The 18060-nt window shown below is 39.2% G+C and overlaps 1 protein-coding gene across 1 annotated transcript; it reads right to left on the reverse strand.

The window, feature by feature from the left end:
• On the reverse strand, positions 1-11591 carry LOC120432056 (uncharacterized; the record flags this gene model as incomplete). Its single annotated transcript, XM_039597187.2, has 3 exons — positions 11461-11591; positions 1165-8525; positions 1-984 (listed from the first exon to the last, which is right to left on the reverse strand). Coding segments are annotated over exons 2-3 (2598 nt in total), but the record flags the coding sequence as incomplete, so codon positions are not given.
• Positions 11592-18060: the final 6469 nt, after the last annotated feature.

Raw genomic sequence — 18060 nt, forward strand, 5'->3', positions numbered from 1 at the left:
GGTGTTGTCACCTTCGGCGAGAGCGGCTCTTGACAGCATGTCTGCTATCACGACCTCTTTCCCTGGTTTGAACTGCAAAGTGACTTTGTACCGCTGAAGAGCCAGGATCATTCGCTGCAGTCTCATCGGAATTTCGGTCAACGGACGCTTGAAGATTCTCAGCAACGGTTGGTGGTCTGTTTGAACCAGAGCTTTCTTTCCGATGATGTAGAACTCGAACTTTCGACAAGCGTACAATATCGCAAGCGTCTCCTTTTCAATCTGCGCGTAACGTTGCTCCGTCGGCGACAAGGCTTTCGACGCGTAGCACACCGGAAGTCCACCTTGAAGCAGCACCGCCCCAAGTCCGACACTGCTGCTGTCGCATTGGATGACCACCTCATTTTTCGCGTTGAAGTACTTCAGCACTGGCGCCTCGGTCACAAGCTTCTTCAGCTCTGCGAATGCCTTACGGTGTTCAGTTCCCCACGACCACGGCTCGTTTTTCTTCGTCAAGCGTCTCAGCGGCTCTGCCACTGTCGAGAGCTTCGGTAGGTAACTGGACAAATACGTTACCATCCCTAGGAACCGAAGTAGAGCAGCTTCGTCCTTGGGGTCCTCCATTTCCGTGATGCTCCGGATTTTGTCGTGATCTGGTTTAACGCCGTCGGGCGTAAGCAAATGTCCAAAAAATTTCACCGTGGGCTGGCAGAGGCGAATCTTGTCCTTGTTCAGTTTAACGTTCTTTGCGGCCATCCTTTCCAGAAAGGCCTGCAGGTTCCGGTTATGGTCGATCATGGCTTCCTCGGTGCTCTCGCCACTTCCAAAAATCAGAACGTCGTCCGCCAGTGCGCGAACACCTTTGAGACCGTGGACTGCGCCGTGCAACTTTTGCTGGAAAATCTCCGGTGCCGGTGAAATTCCAAACGGCATTCTTTTCCAACAATACCGGCCAAACGGTGTCCAGAAGGTTGTGAGCTTGGAGCTTTCGTCGTCCAGTCCAACCTGCCAAAACCCAGATTTTGCGTCAACGGTGGTGAAGATTTTGGCGTTGGCCAGTTCCGGAAGCAGTTCGTTTATTGTTGGAATCGGATAGTGTGGTCTCTTGAGCGCCGTATTCAGCAAAATTGGGTCTATGCAGATTCGGATTTTGCCATTCCGTTTTACAAGGACAAGATTACTCACCCAGTCTGTAGGCTCATCCACCCTGGCGACGATCTGCAGCTTCTCCATTTCGCCGAGCTGTTTCTTTAGCTCTTCTCTCAACGTTACCGGAATGCGACGCGCAGGCTGTACAACGGGTTTGATGGAGGGATCAACTTCTAGGTGTACGTCACCTTCGAGTTTTCCGATGCCTTGGAACACTGACGAGAATCGAGAAACTATGTTCCTGGCCTCGGTTTCTTGCTCCGCGATGGTCAAGCACAGCTTCACCAGCTCCAACTTCAGACAGGTGTGCTTAGACAGGATCGGCATCTGAGGGAAACGGACCACGTTGAACACTGCCTTGTACGGTTTCCCGTTGTGCTGGACGTCAACAGTAGCTCTTCCGATGGTTTTAATCGAGGATCCTCCGAATCCTCTCAGGACCACTCGATTGTTGTCAAGTGGGATTTGGTCCACGTTCAAAATCTCCAGCAGCGACGGTAGGCCAATTACGTTGCACGTGGCTCCGGTGTCCAAAATGCATTTGACCTTCTTCGGCGTGCTGTCACCGTCGCGAAACGTGAGATTGGCTTTTAGGAGACCAGCATGATCTTGCTCGACACTGTACAGGAACTCGATCGAATCGACCACTTCTTCATCCAGATCTTCTTCGGCAACACTGCTTTCTTCGGAGTTTTCCTCGTCGATCGTATGCACTTTTTTTCGTCCACTTTTGTTCTTCTTGCTCTGCTTCTCACTTTTCTTCCTCTTATCGTCTTCGCGTTTCTTCCAGCACATGACTTCGAAGTGGTTCCGCTGTTTGCAATAACGGCACTCGCAGCCTTGTGCAGGACACTCCGAAATGCTCTTGTGGTACTCGTTTCCACAATACGAGCAGATCTTCGACTTCTTCTTGAACACTTTATTCACAGCGTGCTTTTCTTCCATCCACTTATTCTTCTCCAACTCCTTCCGTGTCGCCTCTTCCGACATGCACTGATCAATCACTTGCGCCGCCGTGAGCTCTGGCTTGTCGATGAACGATTTTTTTAAGCGAAGATCGCTCAGACCCGCCACGATGATATCGCGAAGCATTTCTTCTTCCATGTTCCCCCAGTTGCAGTCTTTGACAAGTGCTCGGGCTCGGTTAATGAACTGCGACATCGATTCACCGTCACTTCCACCACAAGCTTCTTGTTGTTTACACTGCAGAAACTCATAGCGCGCCAGTTTGACGTTTCTCTGGGGCGCCATGTTCTTCTTCAACACCGCCAAGCAACCGGCGACAGTCTCCGTATCCGCCGGCAACAGCGGCCAGTTCTTGAAAATCTTCCGTGCTTCTAGTCCCAACGCCGCTTTGAAAGTGGCCACTTGCACTCTATCTTCCTGGTTCTCCAAACCGGATGCAATCATGTAAATTTCGAATCCTTCTATAAAGTCGTCCACATTTTGTCGCACATTCCCCGACAAAGATAACGGCTCGGGAAAAGGAACACTACTGTTTATCATTTTTGTTACAGCGGCACTAGCTGCAGCAGCAGCAATCGCCGCGGGCGAGGTGCGGTTTCTCTTCTTTTTCTTCTTGCCGCCTGCACCTCCCTGTCCCTGGCCGGCTTGCGAGTCTGTGCTTGACGACTCGTCACCCGACGCCATTTTGAAATCGGACTGGCTTCCTTTTTAATCGACAATTTTCCGCTGTTACGACCAAATTATCGCCGAAAGGACACTTTTTCCGCGAACGCGAGTCCCGACTGCTCCTTTTGCCACTTTTTTCGTACAAAAGAAGCTACTCTGACACCATGTTTAGTTATGGGTTTCGGACAGAGAACAAGACTCAACCGCTGTCTAAGTGCGTGAGAATAAGACTGACTTTTTATTCAACCAGTGTTGCCAGATGGGCCAGAGATAATTCAAGAGTGTAGGTTTAGGTTATAATGTAACAAGACTCTTATGGGTCCACCTTACAAAACTTTTCCACCTTACTGTTTGAACTCATTTGCGATTCCTCACGACAGACGCAGGTCTACACAGAAAAAAAAATGATGGTAATATTCATCAGGAAATGGTGACAGATTTTGTGGCAAAAAATATGTGTAATATTACATCAGGAATTGATGAATTTTCATCAGTTTCTGATGAATATTCATCAGGTTCACATTTTTACACATTTTTTGAGTAATATTACTCAAAAAATGATTAATATTCAACCAACCAAATTTTCAACATTCCAAAATTCAACTTTTTTTTGCTGTGTAATCATATGTTGATTTGATGTTTGATTATATTCAGATTCGGTAAAATCCGAGGGGCGAGACAATAGTAAGAAATTAAATAATTTAATTAATTAACGGTGGAAATTTAATTTCTTAATTTCGATTTGATCATGACGTTCCCACCCTTTACTTTGTACCTCGGTTTTATTTTGACATACTGTCAAAATGTTTAATGTTTACGTTTGTGATACAGATTTGGAAAGCATACTGTCAAAATATTTAATGTTTACGTTTGTAATACAGATTTGGAATGCAGGAAGTGTCCTCGGATCAGTTATAAGGATTCCTCTAACCTCGATGGCAACGTTACTTGCTGGTGGAGGTGGAGTGGCCGCCTGGAAGCTGGTCGGGTTAGCGCAACTTGTATTGCTCGTGCTATTACCTTTCGGGACACCAATTCGTCGGAACACTTGACTCGTATAGATACTTCCGATTGTGTTGATTGACAAATTGCAGCTTGGAGTCTACAGTGAAGGCGGTTTCGTGTCCAGGTGCAGAATTGGAACCGAAAAACAGATCGAGTAAAGCGGAGATCCAGAGCTGCACAGTCGGGTAGTTTTGGGAGTGAATCTGACTCCGGCTTCCAGGTCCAGCCGTTGGAACCAAAGGGAATTGTAACTGCATTACATTCTAGTATAATTTAAGTAAATGACTAATACAAATATAATAACGTCTTCAGATTTTTTTTTTTTTGATTTTTAACGTCTCCAGATGTATCAAGTTAGCATCAAATTCTAGCCCAACCAGATTTCATTTCAAGCAGGGACATGATCGTAAAAAAAAACTAAACGCAGTGCATAAAATTATTTTATTCCATCTCTTAAACTAAAAAGCCATCAACGTATCAAAATGACTACAATGGCGAATCGAAGAAAATTTTATATAAACAGTAAAAAAAGTCCGAATAATCTAAAAGCAACTTAACTATACAAGCAATCGCACAAAACATTCAAACGCAAGGAAAACCCACAACGACGAGCCTCGCGTATCTGCGTGGATTGGCCACGGCGGTCATCACGCGACTCGGACTTCACGAGGACAGCAGGATCCACAGCTTAGCCGCGGTTTCCGGAAGGTGCTTCGAGCCTCGAGTATCTGCATGGATTGGCCACGGCGTTCGTCACGCGATTCGGACCACACAAGCTGCGTGGATTGGCCACGGCGTTCGACACGTTACTCGGACTTCACGAGGACAGCAGGATCCACAGCTTAGCCAGCGGTTTCCGGAAGGTGCTTCGAGCCTCGAGTATCTGCATGGATTGGCCACGGCGTTCGTCACGCGATTCGGACCACACAAGCTGCGTGGATTGGCCACGGCGTTCGACACGTTACTCGGACTTCACGAGGACAGCAGGATCCACAGCTTAGTCGCAGTTTCCGGAAGATGTTAAATCACGTGTGTCAGCAATAAACCTGTTGCAAATAAATGTTTAATTTAGAACTGAACTAACGAAAAACTTTTTTTTGCAACCTACTTAATTACACTTCACACGTTTCAAAACGAATGGACAATCTGCAACGGCGGTCATCAGGCGACTCGGACTTCACGAGGACAGCAGGATCCACAGCTTAGCCGCGGTTTCCGGAAGGTGCTTCGAGCCTCGAGTATCTGCATGGATTGGCCACGGCGTTCGTCACGCGATTCGGACCACACAAGCTGCGTGGATTGGCCACGGCGTTCGACACGTTATTCGGACTTCACGAGGACAGCAGGATCCACAGCTTAGTCGCAGTTTCCGGAAGATGTTAAATCACGTGTGTCAGCAATAAACCTGTTGCAAATAAATGTTTAATTTAGAACTGAACTAACGAAAAACTTTTTTTTGCAACCTACTTAATTACACTTCACACGTTTCAAAACGAATGGACAATCTGCAACGGCGGTCATCAGGCGACTCGGACTTCACGAGGACAGCAGGATCCACAGCTTAGCCGCGGTTTCCGGAAGGTGCTTCGAGCCTCGAGTATCTGCATGGATTGGCCACGGCGTTCGTCACGCGATTCGGACCACACAAGCTGCGTGGATTGGCCACGGCGTTCGACACGTTACTCGGACTTCACGAGGACAGCAGGATCCACAGCTTAGCCAGCGGTTTCCGGAAGGTGCTTCGAGCCTCGAGTATCTGCATGGATTGGCCACGGCGTTCGTCACGCGATTCGGACCACACAAGCTGCGTGGATTGGCCACGGCGTTCGACACGTTACTCGGACTTCACGAGGACAGCAGGATCCACAGCTTAGTCGCAGTTTCCGGAAGATGTTAAATCACGTGTGTCAGCAATAAACCTGTTGCAAATAAATGTTTAATTTAGAACTGAACTAACGAAAAACTTTTTTTTGCAACCTACTTAATTACACTTCACACGTTTCAAAACGAATGGACAATCTGCAACGGCGGTCATCAGGCGACTCGGACTTCACGAGGACAGCAGGATCCACAGCTTAGCCGCGGTTTCCGGAAGGTGCTTCGAGCCTCGAGTATCTGCATGGATTGGCCACGGCGTTCGTCACGCGATTCGGACCACACAAGCTGCGTGGATTGGCCACGGCGTTCGACACGTTACTCGGACTTCACGACGGCAGCAGGATCCTCAGCTTGTTCGGTTGTTTGTAGAAGACGGTGGCGCCAGACCGGGATGTGAGTTGGTTGTAGATTAAAGCTCTTTTGGGTGATACAGATAAATAGATGCAAGGTGACAAATCTGCGGATTAAGGAAATTTATTACTCATTTTATAGCAATTAAATTTAAGTGTATAAACTTACGGTACGGTACGGTTGTATGGATCACATTATTTGAACGAGGTATTCAGCTGCAAGAAACAATAATAATTTTGTAAATTAAAAATGGAAACGATTAAAATTTATAATTGCGAACACCTCAAATGCCCAAAACATGTGTGAGTTAACAGCCAAAGGGATTAGTATTTTTTTTTTATTGCTATTTTATGTTATCATGCATATTAAAAATAGATAATTAAACGCGCTGCTTTGGGACAATCCATAAACCACGTGGACACCTTAGGTGCGGGGTTAGCAATGGAGTAATCTACGTGCGTATGAATTGCGTTTAAGTACACGAAAATAAAATCGAGTGGTGCGTTAGTGTGCGTCCGAGAAACGTCATAAAGCTCTATAGAGCTTTATGACGTTTCGCGTACACACACTAGCGCACCATTTGATTTTGCTGGCCGGACAAAATTTAACCTCAATCTTTTTTGTGTACGTACACGCAATACAAGCGCACGTAGATAACTCTATTGTCCACGCTCAATACAAAAAAGATTTCTTTTGTATGGGAATTGTCCACGAGGGGGGAGGGGGTCTGAGATTTGCCAAAATGTGTCCACGTGGTTTATGGATTGTCCCTTTCGCATATGCCCAGTCACGATGTTCTTGCAGAAGAATTGTTGCTCCCAATAGCTCCCTCCCAGAAATGTAAGAACGATTGTAGTAGGATTCTGGTAAAATCAGCGCTGCTTTTTTCGACTGTTATGTTAATTTACACCAGGCCTGCCCAACCTTTTCGGCTCAATTTTCACATTTTTGATCGTCAAAATTACAATTGTTGATTTTGTCATGGTTTCTTTGATGGAATCGGTTCTCAGATGACTAGTGAACATAACTTTACCAAAAGTTTGAAAAAATATTTATACAAGTCGTTTTTATCTACATTTTACGGCAAAAATCAATCCGGCCCGCGGGCCGGACCAATTTTTCACTTAAAACTTACATAAAAACGACCCGCAAAAATATTTTTTCAAACTTTTATCAAAGTTATGTTCACTGGTCATCTGAGAACCGATTCCATCAAAGAAACCATGAAAAAATCAACAATTGTAATTTTGACGATCAAAAATGTGAAAATTGAGCCAAAAAGGTTGGGCAGGCCTGATTTACACAAATAAATGCGTGCAATTGATTGATTAGCAATAAATAAAGTTCCATAACCGATAACAATTGCAAAATTATTTTACCTTTTTAAAATCAATGTTGGTAGTAGAAATGATTATTGGGCAACCTTTGATTTTAACTCTTTTTGTCTAAATCTATGTAAACGATCTGATGATAACGAGTACCTTCCATCCGTTAATAGGTAAAGACAGTAACTTATTTTAATGGTTTTGATTTTTCCTGTAGAATCTATTACTTTAAAGGTGTGCTTTTTACCAGTTCTACAGTTGTCCAGCACAAATTTGTCGTTATAATTCGGAAATATATCTCTGGCGTGGCAAACATTTTCGTCGTGCTCATCGGGGTTACTGATAGTTGTTGATTTGTCAAGGTTTTCGTCTTCATCTGCAGAGTCCGCTTCTCCTTCGTCATAGTCGTTAAAGTTTGTCGTTTCCAACATGTCTTTTTCGTCTAATCCAAGTTGTGTCGTTTCATCATAAAAAATACTCTCTAAATAAGTGGAACTTTTTTCATGAACAGCAACAAATTCTGTTTCTTGAGGCAAGTCCTCTATTGAATCTGGTTCATCATGAATATCTTTGCAGCCGACAAAAAAATATGGTGAAATTTCTTCGATTTCTTCTTGTGAATATAAATCTTCAATAATTCCGTTGTCACAATCGTCGTCGTACTGTACATGCGGTACCTCCGGTATCTCCTGACTTTTGGAGTTAAAATGGCCGATTGAAATAGGTAGATCAACTAGTGATTTGCAAACTCCTAGCGCTAATAGCTCACGTATCGCAGTGACCTGGGCTTGCTTAATTGTGTCGTTAATGGCAGCATTCGTTGGCAGGTCAATATTAGTTTTCCGCTGCTGTAGCCTATCAAGAGTAGGAAAATTTAACTTGTCTCTTCGGTTGTACATGATGTTGTATTTAAACTGGACACGTTTCAATTTTTCAGTAAACTCCTTGACAGAAAAGTTTATTACTGTTTGACATGTTGTAGTTAGTGATCTTAGAACCCTGAATAAGTGCTCACATGGTTGGCTCGATAACACCCACATAACGAATTCATGAGGAGCATTCCGTTCTCTGCATATTTGAACGAATTTTACAATTGCATGTGCATTTAGTTCGACACAAATGTAAGCATTCGTGCTGATGAATGCTTTCATTTTTTTGTTTATACTACACCAATTTTTCCAGCCTCTAACAGTAAAAAGTGCAATCCTGAAAATTACAAAAACAGCAAATATGTCTATTTATGTGGCTTATCTATAACTGTGAACATGCAAAAACATATAACTCTATTTGATATTGATATTAGTCAAGGAAAGAAGAGAAAAGACAATGCCCTAGAAGCAAATTTTTTGAAAAATAATATTTCTCGGTGTTGTTGTAAATCGATTTTTATTTGTATTTTTTTTTGATTAAGATGAAACATTGGCCATGCAATAGTCACTTATGTAAATATATATATAAAGCAATTCTCTACGAAATCGGTATTTGTTTTAGAATTTTAATTTTTAAGCCATTTTGCATCATTATTTTGTCCATATAATTTTCCATACAAATTTGGCAGCTGTCCATACAAAAATGATATGTGAAAATTCTAAAATCTGTATCTTTTGAAGGAATTTTTTGATCGATTTGGTGTCTTCGGCAAAGTTGTAGGTATGGATACGGACTACACTGAAAAAAATGATACACGGTAAAAAAATGGTGATTTTTATTTTAGTTTTTGTCACTAAAACTTGATTTGCAAAAAAACACTATTTTCATTTTTTTTATATGTTTTAGAGGACATCAAATGCCAACTTTTCAGAAATTTCCAGGTTGTGCAAAAAATCTTTGACCGAGTTATGATTTTTTTAATCAATACTGATTTTTTTTTCAAAAAATGAAAATATTGATCGCAAAAATTTTTCAACTTTATTTTTCAATGTAAAATCAAATTTGAAATCCAGTTGCAAAGTAACCGCCGACCTTACAAGTCGCATTCTCAACGCCAGTCCGCAGTTTGTGTGCGCGTCGCTGCTTTTTTCAAAATGTGCACCGTAGACAAAAACAGTGTGGTTCTGGATTTTTGTCAACTCCAAAACCAACCAAGCCCAAAGCTTGTAAAAAAATTTCTCGCAGACCTTCAAGTAAACCAAGAAAACTTGCGAGCATTGCAATTATGCAATAGAAGAAGAATAGCCGTGCTGCAGTTCGCCGACTCAGCAATGGCCTCGTCCATCATCGACAAACCTCTGGTATATCAGGGTTGCAAAATCCCGATTTACCTGGACAACAACGCTACGGAAGTTCGTGTGCTTGACCTACCTCTAGGCATAAGCAATGATGACGTAGTCAAAGTATGTATGTATGTATGTATGTAAATACGGCGACATTTTGACCATCACCAACGACCGCTGGATTAACTTCTTCCCAGGGATCCCAAATGGAGTTCGGACCCTGCGGATGTTGCTGAAACAGCCAACGCCGAAATCAATCACTGTAAACAACGCTGCTGCAGCAGTGACGATTATAGGCAAAAAATCGCTTTGCAAACTCAAAGCAAAGAACAAAAAAAGTGGGGATTCGAGTAAAAAGGTGAACCAAAAAAGCAGTACACCAACGATTGAACCTGAGCCAAGCAGCAGCAGCAGCAGCAAAAGTAACAACAGTGATCCTGACCTATATGCAATGCAAACAAGTGAAATTGATGAAGAAGACAACGATGGATTCGAGACCGTACTTTCTAAGCACACTCGCAAAACCCGGAAGCGCTTACAGGCATATTTGGACGCGGATGACGAATTGACAACAAAACGAAGAGAGATGGCTGCAGAAGAAACTGATGAAGAAGATGAAGATGTCATAAAAGCTAAATATTATAAGAAAAAGTGTTGTGAGATAACTTCTAAATCCCTGGAAGAAGAGGACGAAGAGAAACTTGAAGAACTTGATAATTCACTCTTTAAATATTCTGCTAAATATTTGAAACATAGACAGAAATCGTTAGAAAAAAGGCATGGTAACAATTATTGAAATATTGCCAGACAAGTGATTTTAAACTATGTAATCTTTCCTCTTTCACTATCCACCTTGAAGAGATGAATGCACAATGGTGTAAAGTCTCTATAATAAAAACAAAAAAAAAAAAAAAAAAAATTGAAATCAAAAAGTACTTTAGTGAAATTTTGATAAAGTGCACCGTTTTTAAGTTAAATCCATTTGTAGGTGACTTTTTTGAAAATAGTCGCAGTTTTTAATTTTTTTAAATTAGTGCACATGTTTGCCCACCTTAGAAATATTTTTTTTTGAAAAGCTGAGATACAATTCTTTATATTTTGCTTTTTTGAACTTTGTTGATACGATCCTTAGTTGCTGAGATATTGCATGTTAGTTATTAAGTTGAAAAATTTTTGCGATCAATATTTTGATTTTTTGAAAAAAAATCAGTATTGATTAAAAAAATCATAACTCGGTCAAAGATTTTTTGCACAACCTGGAAATTTCTGAAAAGTTGGCATTTGATGTCCTCTAAAACATATAAAAAATGTTTTTTTTTGTAAATTAAGTTTCAGTGACAAAAAGTAAAATAAAAAATCACCAATTTTTTTTACCGTGTATCATTTTTTCAGTGTAGTCCATATCCATACCTACAAATTTGCCGAAGACACCAAATCGATCAAAAAATTCCTTCAAAAGATACAGATATTTGAATTTTCATGCATCATTTTTGTATGGACAGCTGCCAAATTTGTATGGAAAATTATATGGACAAACTAATGATGCAAAATGGCTTCTTTGGGTATACCGAAGGCACCGAAAAAGTTTCAGTCGGATTAATAAATAGAAAAAAAATTGAATGACCGAAATCTGAGAGAACTGCTCTATATAAAAAGTTTATCGAATGGTTGTGATCGAAGGTATTGATTTTTTCAGCATGACAAAAAAAAAACATTTGAATGTAACGACAACGGTTTCAAAAAGTTAAAACTTGTTTGCTTTTAGGGTTTGTGCATAAACCAAGTGGCTTCCAAACAGGGACAGTATAAATGAAAGCAACAAATGAATTATTAAAAATTAGGGAGCATTTTTAAAGGCATAACTAAAAAGTAGTGTGTTAGGAAGCTTAAATGAATAATGTGTCTTAGAACATAAATATAAAAATTACCAAATCTCACGAATTCGTTCCAATGGGGACAGATTTTCCTCAACGAATGATTGATACAGTCTGCGCATGGTTTTTAAAAATAAAACCGTACCATCACTTCCATTGACATTTTCTTGAAGATAGTTAATCATTTTAATATTCATCATCTTTAAAGTAGGCGCAAACTTCATCTTATCCTTAATTCTGATATCCGTTATGGTGAGCAAATGATCATGTTTGTTATGAACTTCAATCAGTTCCAATAGATGGCGAGTAGTTATGTAGAAATTTCCTAAGACAAATAAGATAACATTAAGTTTAAAATAATCATTTTTGACTATAGCACACGGTTCGTTTACCAAATCAACTTTTACAAACATGTTTCTAAATTTATTTATCGTGTGGATCATGTCCTGGATGCAAAGTGGCTCGTCTAAGTCATCTGACATCGCAAAATAAGTGCCCCAGACGCGAGATGGGGAACTATGTCCTAATTTCGTTCTCAATTTCATAGATTTGTGTAGTCTGGGGTCTCCATCAGAAGCGTTGCTTATAACTTGTATTGCATTTTCCGTTAAAATTTGCTCCGTATGCTTCCATCTCCGTAATACATCATCTGCAGTAAATTTGTTATCACTACAGCAATGATAAATTACGAATGGAGTACCTTGCGCGCAAAGTGGCATTGCAAGCTGAACATAAACATAATTCCCTATAGGGTATTTTTTAAGATCGTCTCGAAGCTTTTGCAGGGAAGAACATTCGAAAAGATTTTGCATCGGCATTCCGTTCATATCTAGCGGAGATACTAATCCTCTTAGTGATCGGCTTGTGGGGTCGTATTCCACAGTTGGAGTTATGCGTGTCCCGTCCTCGCAAAGGGCCACCCTCATGGGAAACCCGTTCGATTTTAAAAAGTTCTTCAATCCCTGTACATTAAGTTCACTTTCAACTACATCAACTGTATTGTTTTTTAAATGCCTTTGAACAGTTCGTGAGCTCATAGTTGTCATGTTATCGTTGAAATATTTGTAGAGTGATTTTCCGCCGGTTAGAAGTTGATATGCGCACACGTCTTTGTCATAATTTGTGTACCTTCTACCAGTTGGTTTTTTAACACCTTGTTCACAGTGCATTTTATTTAAAACATTTAACAATGGTGAACTTGTAATATAACTCGATGTTCCTGAAACCGTTAAAGATCGTCTAATAATATAACTTTTAATGAATGATATGTACAGTATTTTAAAAAAAAATATGTACATCCCTTGGGCACTATGCACATTTTGTGAGCAACGTGCTAACAATTCAAAGTTTGACAGAACCCTAGTACTACGTTTTATTCAGAAACTCATTCTGAACATTTTACTACAAAAAGCTCTTAAACAGATGATTTCTATAAAAAGTTCTACAACAAATACTATTTAAAATATCAAAAAACACACCTTGTACACCTTTCAAAATATTAACATAATTTAAGTTATTTGCTGATAAATCACCATAAAACCAGTGTCCCAACTCCAAATAGGCATCCTCGACTGATTAAAAAAAAATTGGATCGAATATAAAGTTTCTAATTACTTAGTATGAAAGTTTATATAACTCTGGAAATTATGTAATATCTAAACTTAATTTTGCAAACTTTTAATTCAACTAAGTGTCAATATGCTACCATAAAATTAGTAGATAAACATTTAGAAGTAGATATATCGTCTTTGTATCGATAGAATTGATTTTTCGTTGAAATTTCTTACCAACCAGGAATTACGTCGTCGGAAATTCCGCCGACATCCGAACCGATCCACGTTTCATAAGTCATCCTATGTGCTATCGGAAAGGGCATAAAATTTCCGATCATTTGATACTAAACTTCTAGGTTTTCCAATTTCAAGTGTTGTTATGGTTTAGTTTTAGCAACCTGCCAAAAAGGCCAAAAAATGTTTGGAAAAGAAAAAAACTTTTCTTTTGATACAAAAATACCCAAAACGGTGTTATATCTACTCAAAAATGTTAATTTAGTAACTCTATGGTGATAACCTAGAGAGGTCATTCGTCACTTCGCTTTCGGCATGAGTTTCTGAACAAAACGAAGTACTAGGTTTCAATTTGTCATTATCATGAAATATCATCTTTAAAAAAAAAACAAAAGGTTGGTAAAAGTTCATACAGTTTCCTGTTTTGAATATTTTATCACACATTTTGTTGCTAAGCATTGAAAAAAAATTTAGAAACATCGTGAACTAGTGTTGCAATTAAGATACATATTAGGGTGGTCCAAACCTTATTATCACTATCTTTCATAAAATGTATAACAGAATTGCAGATGTTTTGTAAAATATTTAGAAATTATTTCAATAATTAAAAATTTATATCAAAAATTAAGAAAACAAAAATTATATACATACCGGAGGTGCCAGGTTGACCATCAACTGGAATCAAAGAATCTACGTGATTCGCGTCATCTTGCACCTGTTCTATGTTCAGTTGAACTGTTGTTTGAACTGAAGTTGAGGCAACGCTTTGGGTAATGCTGAGGTCAGAATCTGCAAAAATAAATCATAGGAAAATCTCATATCTCTGTCATATTAAGCAGTCCTGTTTCCAATCAATTACTATCACCCGATCCAATCTATCACTATTATAACAAATCAAAAAACTTTCTCGCATCCTATCAATTACTGTACTGCCCACCATTTAAAAAACGGCTAATGTCCACGTTTGGCAAAAACGAGATATTAGCAAAATAAATTTAAAAACATGTGATGATCATTGCCGAGTTAAAAAAAAAACGTTATTTTGTATTTCTATTGTATTTTTTTTTCAAAAAACAAAATTTCATAATGGGACTACGTCATGCACACGCCTTTAGACGGGCTTCGATTTAAAAAAAATCACCAAAAATCTAATTTTCAACCAATTTTTTCATTGCAAAGAAGAACTCTTAATTTTTTTGAAAAAAATTGGGTTGAAAGATATACTTATTTTATGTGACTTTGAAAAATGTCATTTTTTTAGGGATCAACTTTGGCTGTGTTTTTTTACTAACATTTCCTATATTTTAAGTTAATAGAAGTATGCAGTAATTTTCGCCAAGGCAATGCTGTGGAGCGAATAATTTGATTTTTTTTAGTAATTTTTCTAGTGTCCCAGACTAAGCATCTACGCATTTTTTTACAATTTAAATGATTATGGTGTCATTTTTAGCAGAAAATGTAAAAAACAAGCAAAAAATTAAAAGACTGACTGTAAAAACATGAAAAATTAGATAGGCAACATGATAGGAGGTAGTAGAATAGGCCAATTACTACCAAAAACAAGCATAAAATAAACAAGATAAAAGCAAATTAAAATACTAAAAATTAAACAATATGAACATAAAACAAGAGAAGTAAAGTTTTTTGTAGACCAAAAGTTGCTCAAAAAAGCAGGTCGGGAAAAATAAAAAAATCGAAAAAAATGTGCTGTAGAGGGTTAAGAGTATTTAACACATGAAGAATCTTCATACCATTTTCATGAAGAATGCCATTTTCTGGGTAGGGAATCATCTTTTGAAAGGATTTAATAAATATTTACTGCCGTTCTACGCATAATTGTCCTATGTCAAAAAAAGGGCAACTGAGAAAAACGCGATTGAAATTTTTCGAAGGATTTCTGTGTTTATAATTTTCCTAATAATAATATGTGAAATTAGGGAAATATGCCTATTCTAATCTTATTGATACTTTGATCTCTTTGATGAATTTGATTTCTGCTTTTAATATGTGTTTTAGACTGTCTGAAAGTAGCATTTTCTCGTAATTAATTCATTAAACAAATTTATGGTAATAAATTACAAACGTCATTTAAATTGCTTAGCTTCGTGTACCGAAAAAGGGTTATTATAAAGTTCAATAACTATAAATATGATACATTTTAACATACCAGTAAATATATCAGAAGAACCGTTTCCAATGGGCTCGTCTGCGACAACCCTCGCAGCACTATGTTGTGACAAATTAGACGAATCGCTTCCATCAAGCAGTTCAATGCTGGATTCACAATCGTTCGATGATATATCGTCGCATCGTGGTCGCTTGGCTGAATTATTCCTGTTGTCTGGAGTGGGCTTGACCTTCTTCGATCGTTTTCTTTTCTTTGAGTCCCCGATGTGCTTATCAAAATGAGTGATCGGGTTGCCTAGATTCCAGGACCGGTTATATTCCTTTGACGCCGTCAGTTCATTACCGTTGCCATCACAAAGATTGCACGTGATTAAAGCAATGTGCCTTCCTGCACAATGACGCTTAACGGTGATACGTAAGCTACGGATGGCCTTTTCGACGGTTTCGTTCATCCTGGAAATAGAAAAAATACAATTTAAAAAAAAATCGATTGACAACTAAGAAAATATCTTAAACTAATAAAAATAATATAAAATTACAGACCCACAATCGAAAGTGTTACCTGTGCGTGATCGTTATCAGCACTTTCCAGTCACGGCTCTCTGGCAGCATACTAGAAGAGTTCTAACAGCATTCTAACAGCATGTTAGAACCACTCTAGAGGGATTTTCGCAGAATCAGTTCTGCTGAAATATGTCGTGACTGGGTTTGCTTGTAAGCGCCCAACAAATTTGTAAACATTCCCAGTTCGAACTTATGGGTCGAGTCTCGATCGGTTTAGCTCGATTTCGAGCCTATATCGACTCGAGGCTCTAGCCAAAATTCTTATTGGGTTGAAAGTTTCACTTTCCTTCTGGACCCCAACCAAGCGAAACACGATGACGCAATTTGTTTTTGTTTTTGTTTATATGTTTTTTGTCCGAGCGATATGACCGCAGGCTAAACGAAAACGTTGTTTGCTTAGTTTTTGTGCTTTTTTGCTGGCAAAGTTAAATACATTAGTTTTTTTTAATGGTTTTTTCAAAAATGTATCCCTTTTTGCGGCCAGTTTCTCGGTATTTGAGTGTATCATAGCGATATTGTGGTGTGAATATTTCAACTGCACCAACATTTAAATTTGCGAAAATTCCTCCTTAAATATGATTTGTGTCACAACCAGTCTATCTGAGTTACATTGGGAACTTGTAAGAACCGGGTTTTTTTTGTGGTCGGTCCACGGTAAGATTCTCTGCTTAATTGTTGCCCATAATATACGATTAATTGTTATATAAATTCCAGGTTTTTTTTGTCAATTTGCTTAAATATGATTGAAAGTGCATCTGGTCATCGATCCTAAGCAATCGGGTGCCGCAAAATCACTTCACGGTCAAATTGCTGTATCACAGGCTGTATGCTGCCTACAGGACGGTGTGGCTTCATCTGAACCCGAAGATACATGAAATTGCATGATACATTTTTTGATTAAATTGTGTTTTAAAAGGAAGAATCAGTGTAAAATTTGGATTTATTTTCTTTTTTTTTTAAATCTTTGTTTTGATTAAAAATCCCGGGATACTTTTCAAAAGGCCCTAAGCGCCAGCGGTTTACAAATCAATTTTTCGATCAGTTCTCGATCAATTTACGAATTATCGATTTCAGCTTCGTGTCGCAAACTAACCAGAGAAATAGATTGTTTTGCTATTTGTAATCAGTTTATTAATCTCCAATCTCTGAGAGTAACTAAACCACACTAAACTGCACTTATTGTTAATCTAAGTCTTTTAAAAACATTATCAAAAACAGTGACATTTTGTTTTGTTTTTCATTGGAAAGCTTAATATGTTGATCTTAAAAAATATGTTTTTCAACTTTTATGATTAATCTACCAAAAAGCTGTTAAAAAGAAGTTTACTTACTTGTCCTTGTACCTCTCCAGAAGCTTCAGCTTAATAGCTTCGACTTCTTTCTGAGGATTTAACGTTTCCGGCGCCGAGTCTGCTCCTCGTCCGGCTGTCTGGTTCTCCTTCTGGGCGGGATCCTCCGGTAAGTAACGACGGATGCCGTCGCTTCTTACCCGAGCAGCGACCATCTTGAGTTGCATCCGGTCCACAAAGTCCAGCACAAGCACTGAGTCGTCTTCCGAAAGGAACTGCTGCGAATCGATTCCATTTTCCAGGCAGTACTTTCGGAAGCTCACTTTCTTGGCCTGGAGTGCTTTCTCCAGATCGTCGATGATGACCTCGCTTTCGAAACTGGTGATCCCTAGGAAGTCTAGGACCACCTTTAGCGACTCCGTCACGAGCCCCATCTCGGCCTCGACATTCCTCCAGAAACCAATTTGAATTTCTTTCTGTAAACAAAATAAACAATCCTAAACTAAAATTCTAAAACACACACTATACTGTCTTTCAACTTACCTTTGATGCAGCCGTTTGGTTCATCGTGGAGTTGTTGTGATTTCGCAACGAAATATTAAAAAAACTTCGAAAAAAACAAAACTCAAAATCTTGCTCAAAATTGTTTGTTGACTGCGAGCGCAAAGTTGTTATGTGCGAGCGCAAAGAGACTGTTTGCGTTTGAACTTTCTGTCCAGACAACCGACAACGGAAAAGAGAGCGCGTAAGAAAGAGAGGCGGAGAGAAAAACAACAACAACAAAACCGAGCTAAAAACTGAATGGTGGGAAATGGAAGTGGAGACATTTAATTCGTTAATGTATTTAATGCGCAAATTTAATACATTAAGGCCTTTGTCGCGCCCCT

Source organism: Culex pipiens, chromosome 1, assembly GCF_016801865.2.
Source record: "Culex pipiens pallens isolate TS chromosome 1, TS_CPP_V2, whole genome shotgun sequence".
NCBI lineage: Eukaryota > Metazoa > Arthropoda > Insecta > Diptera > Culicidae > Culex > Culex pipiens.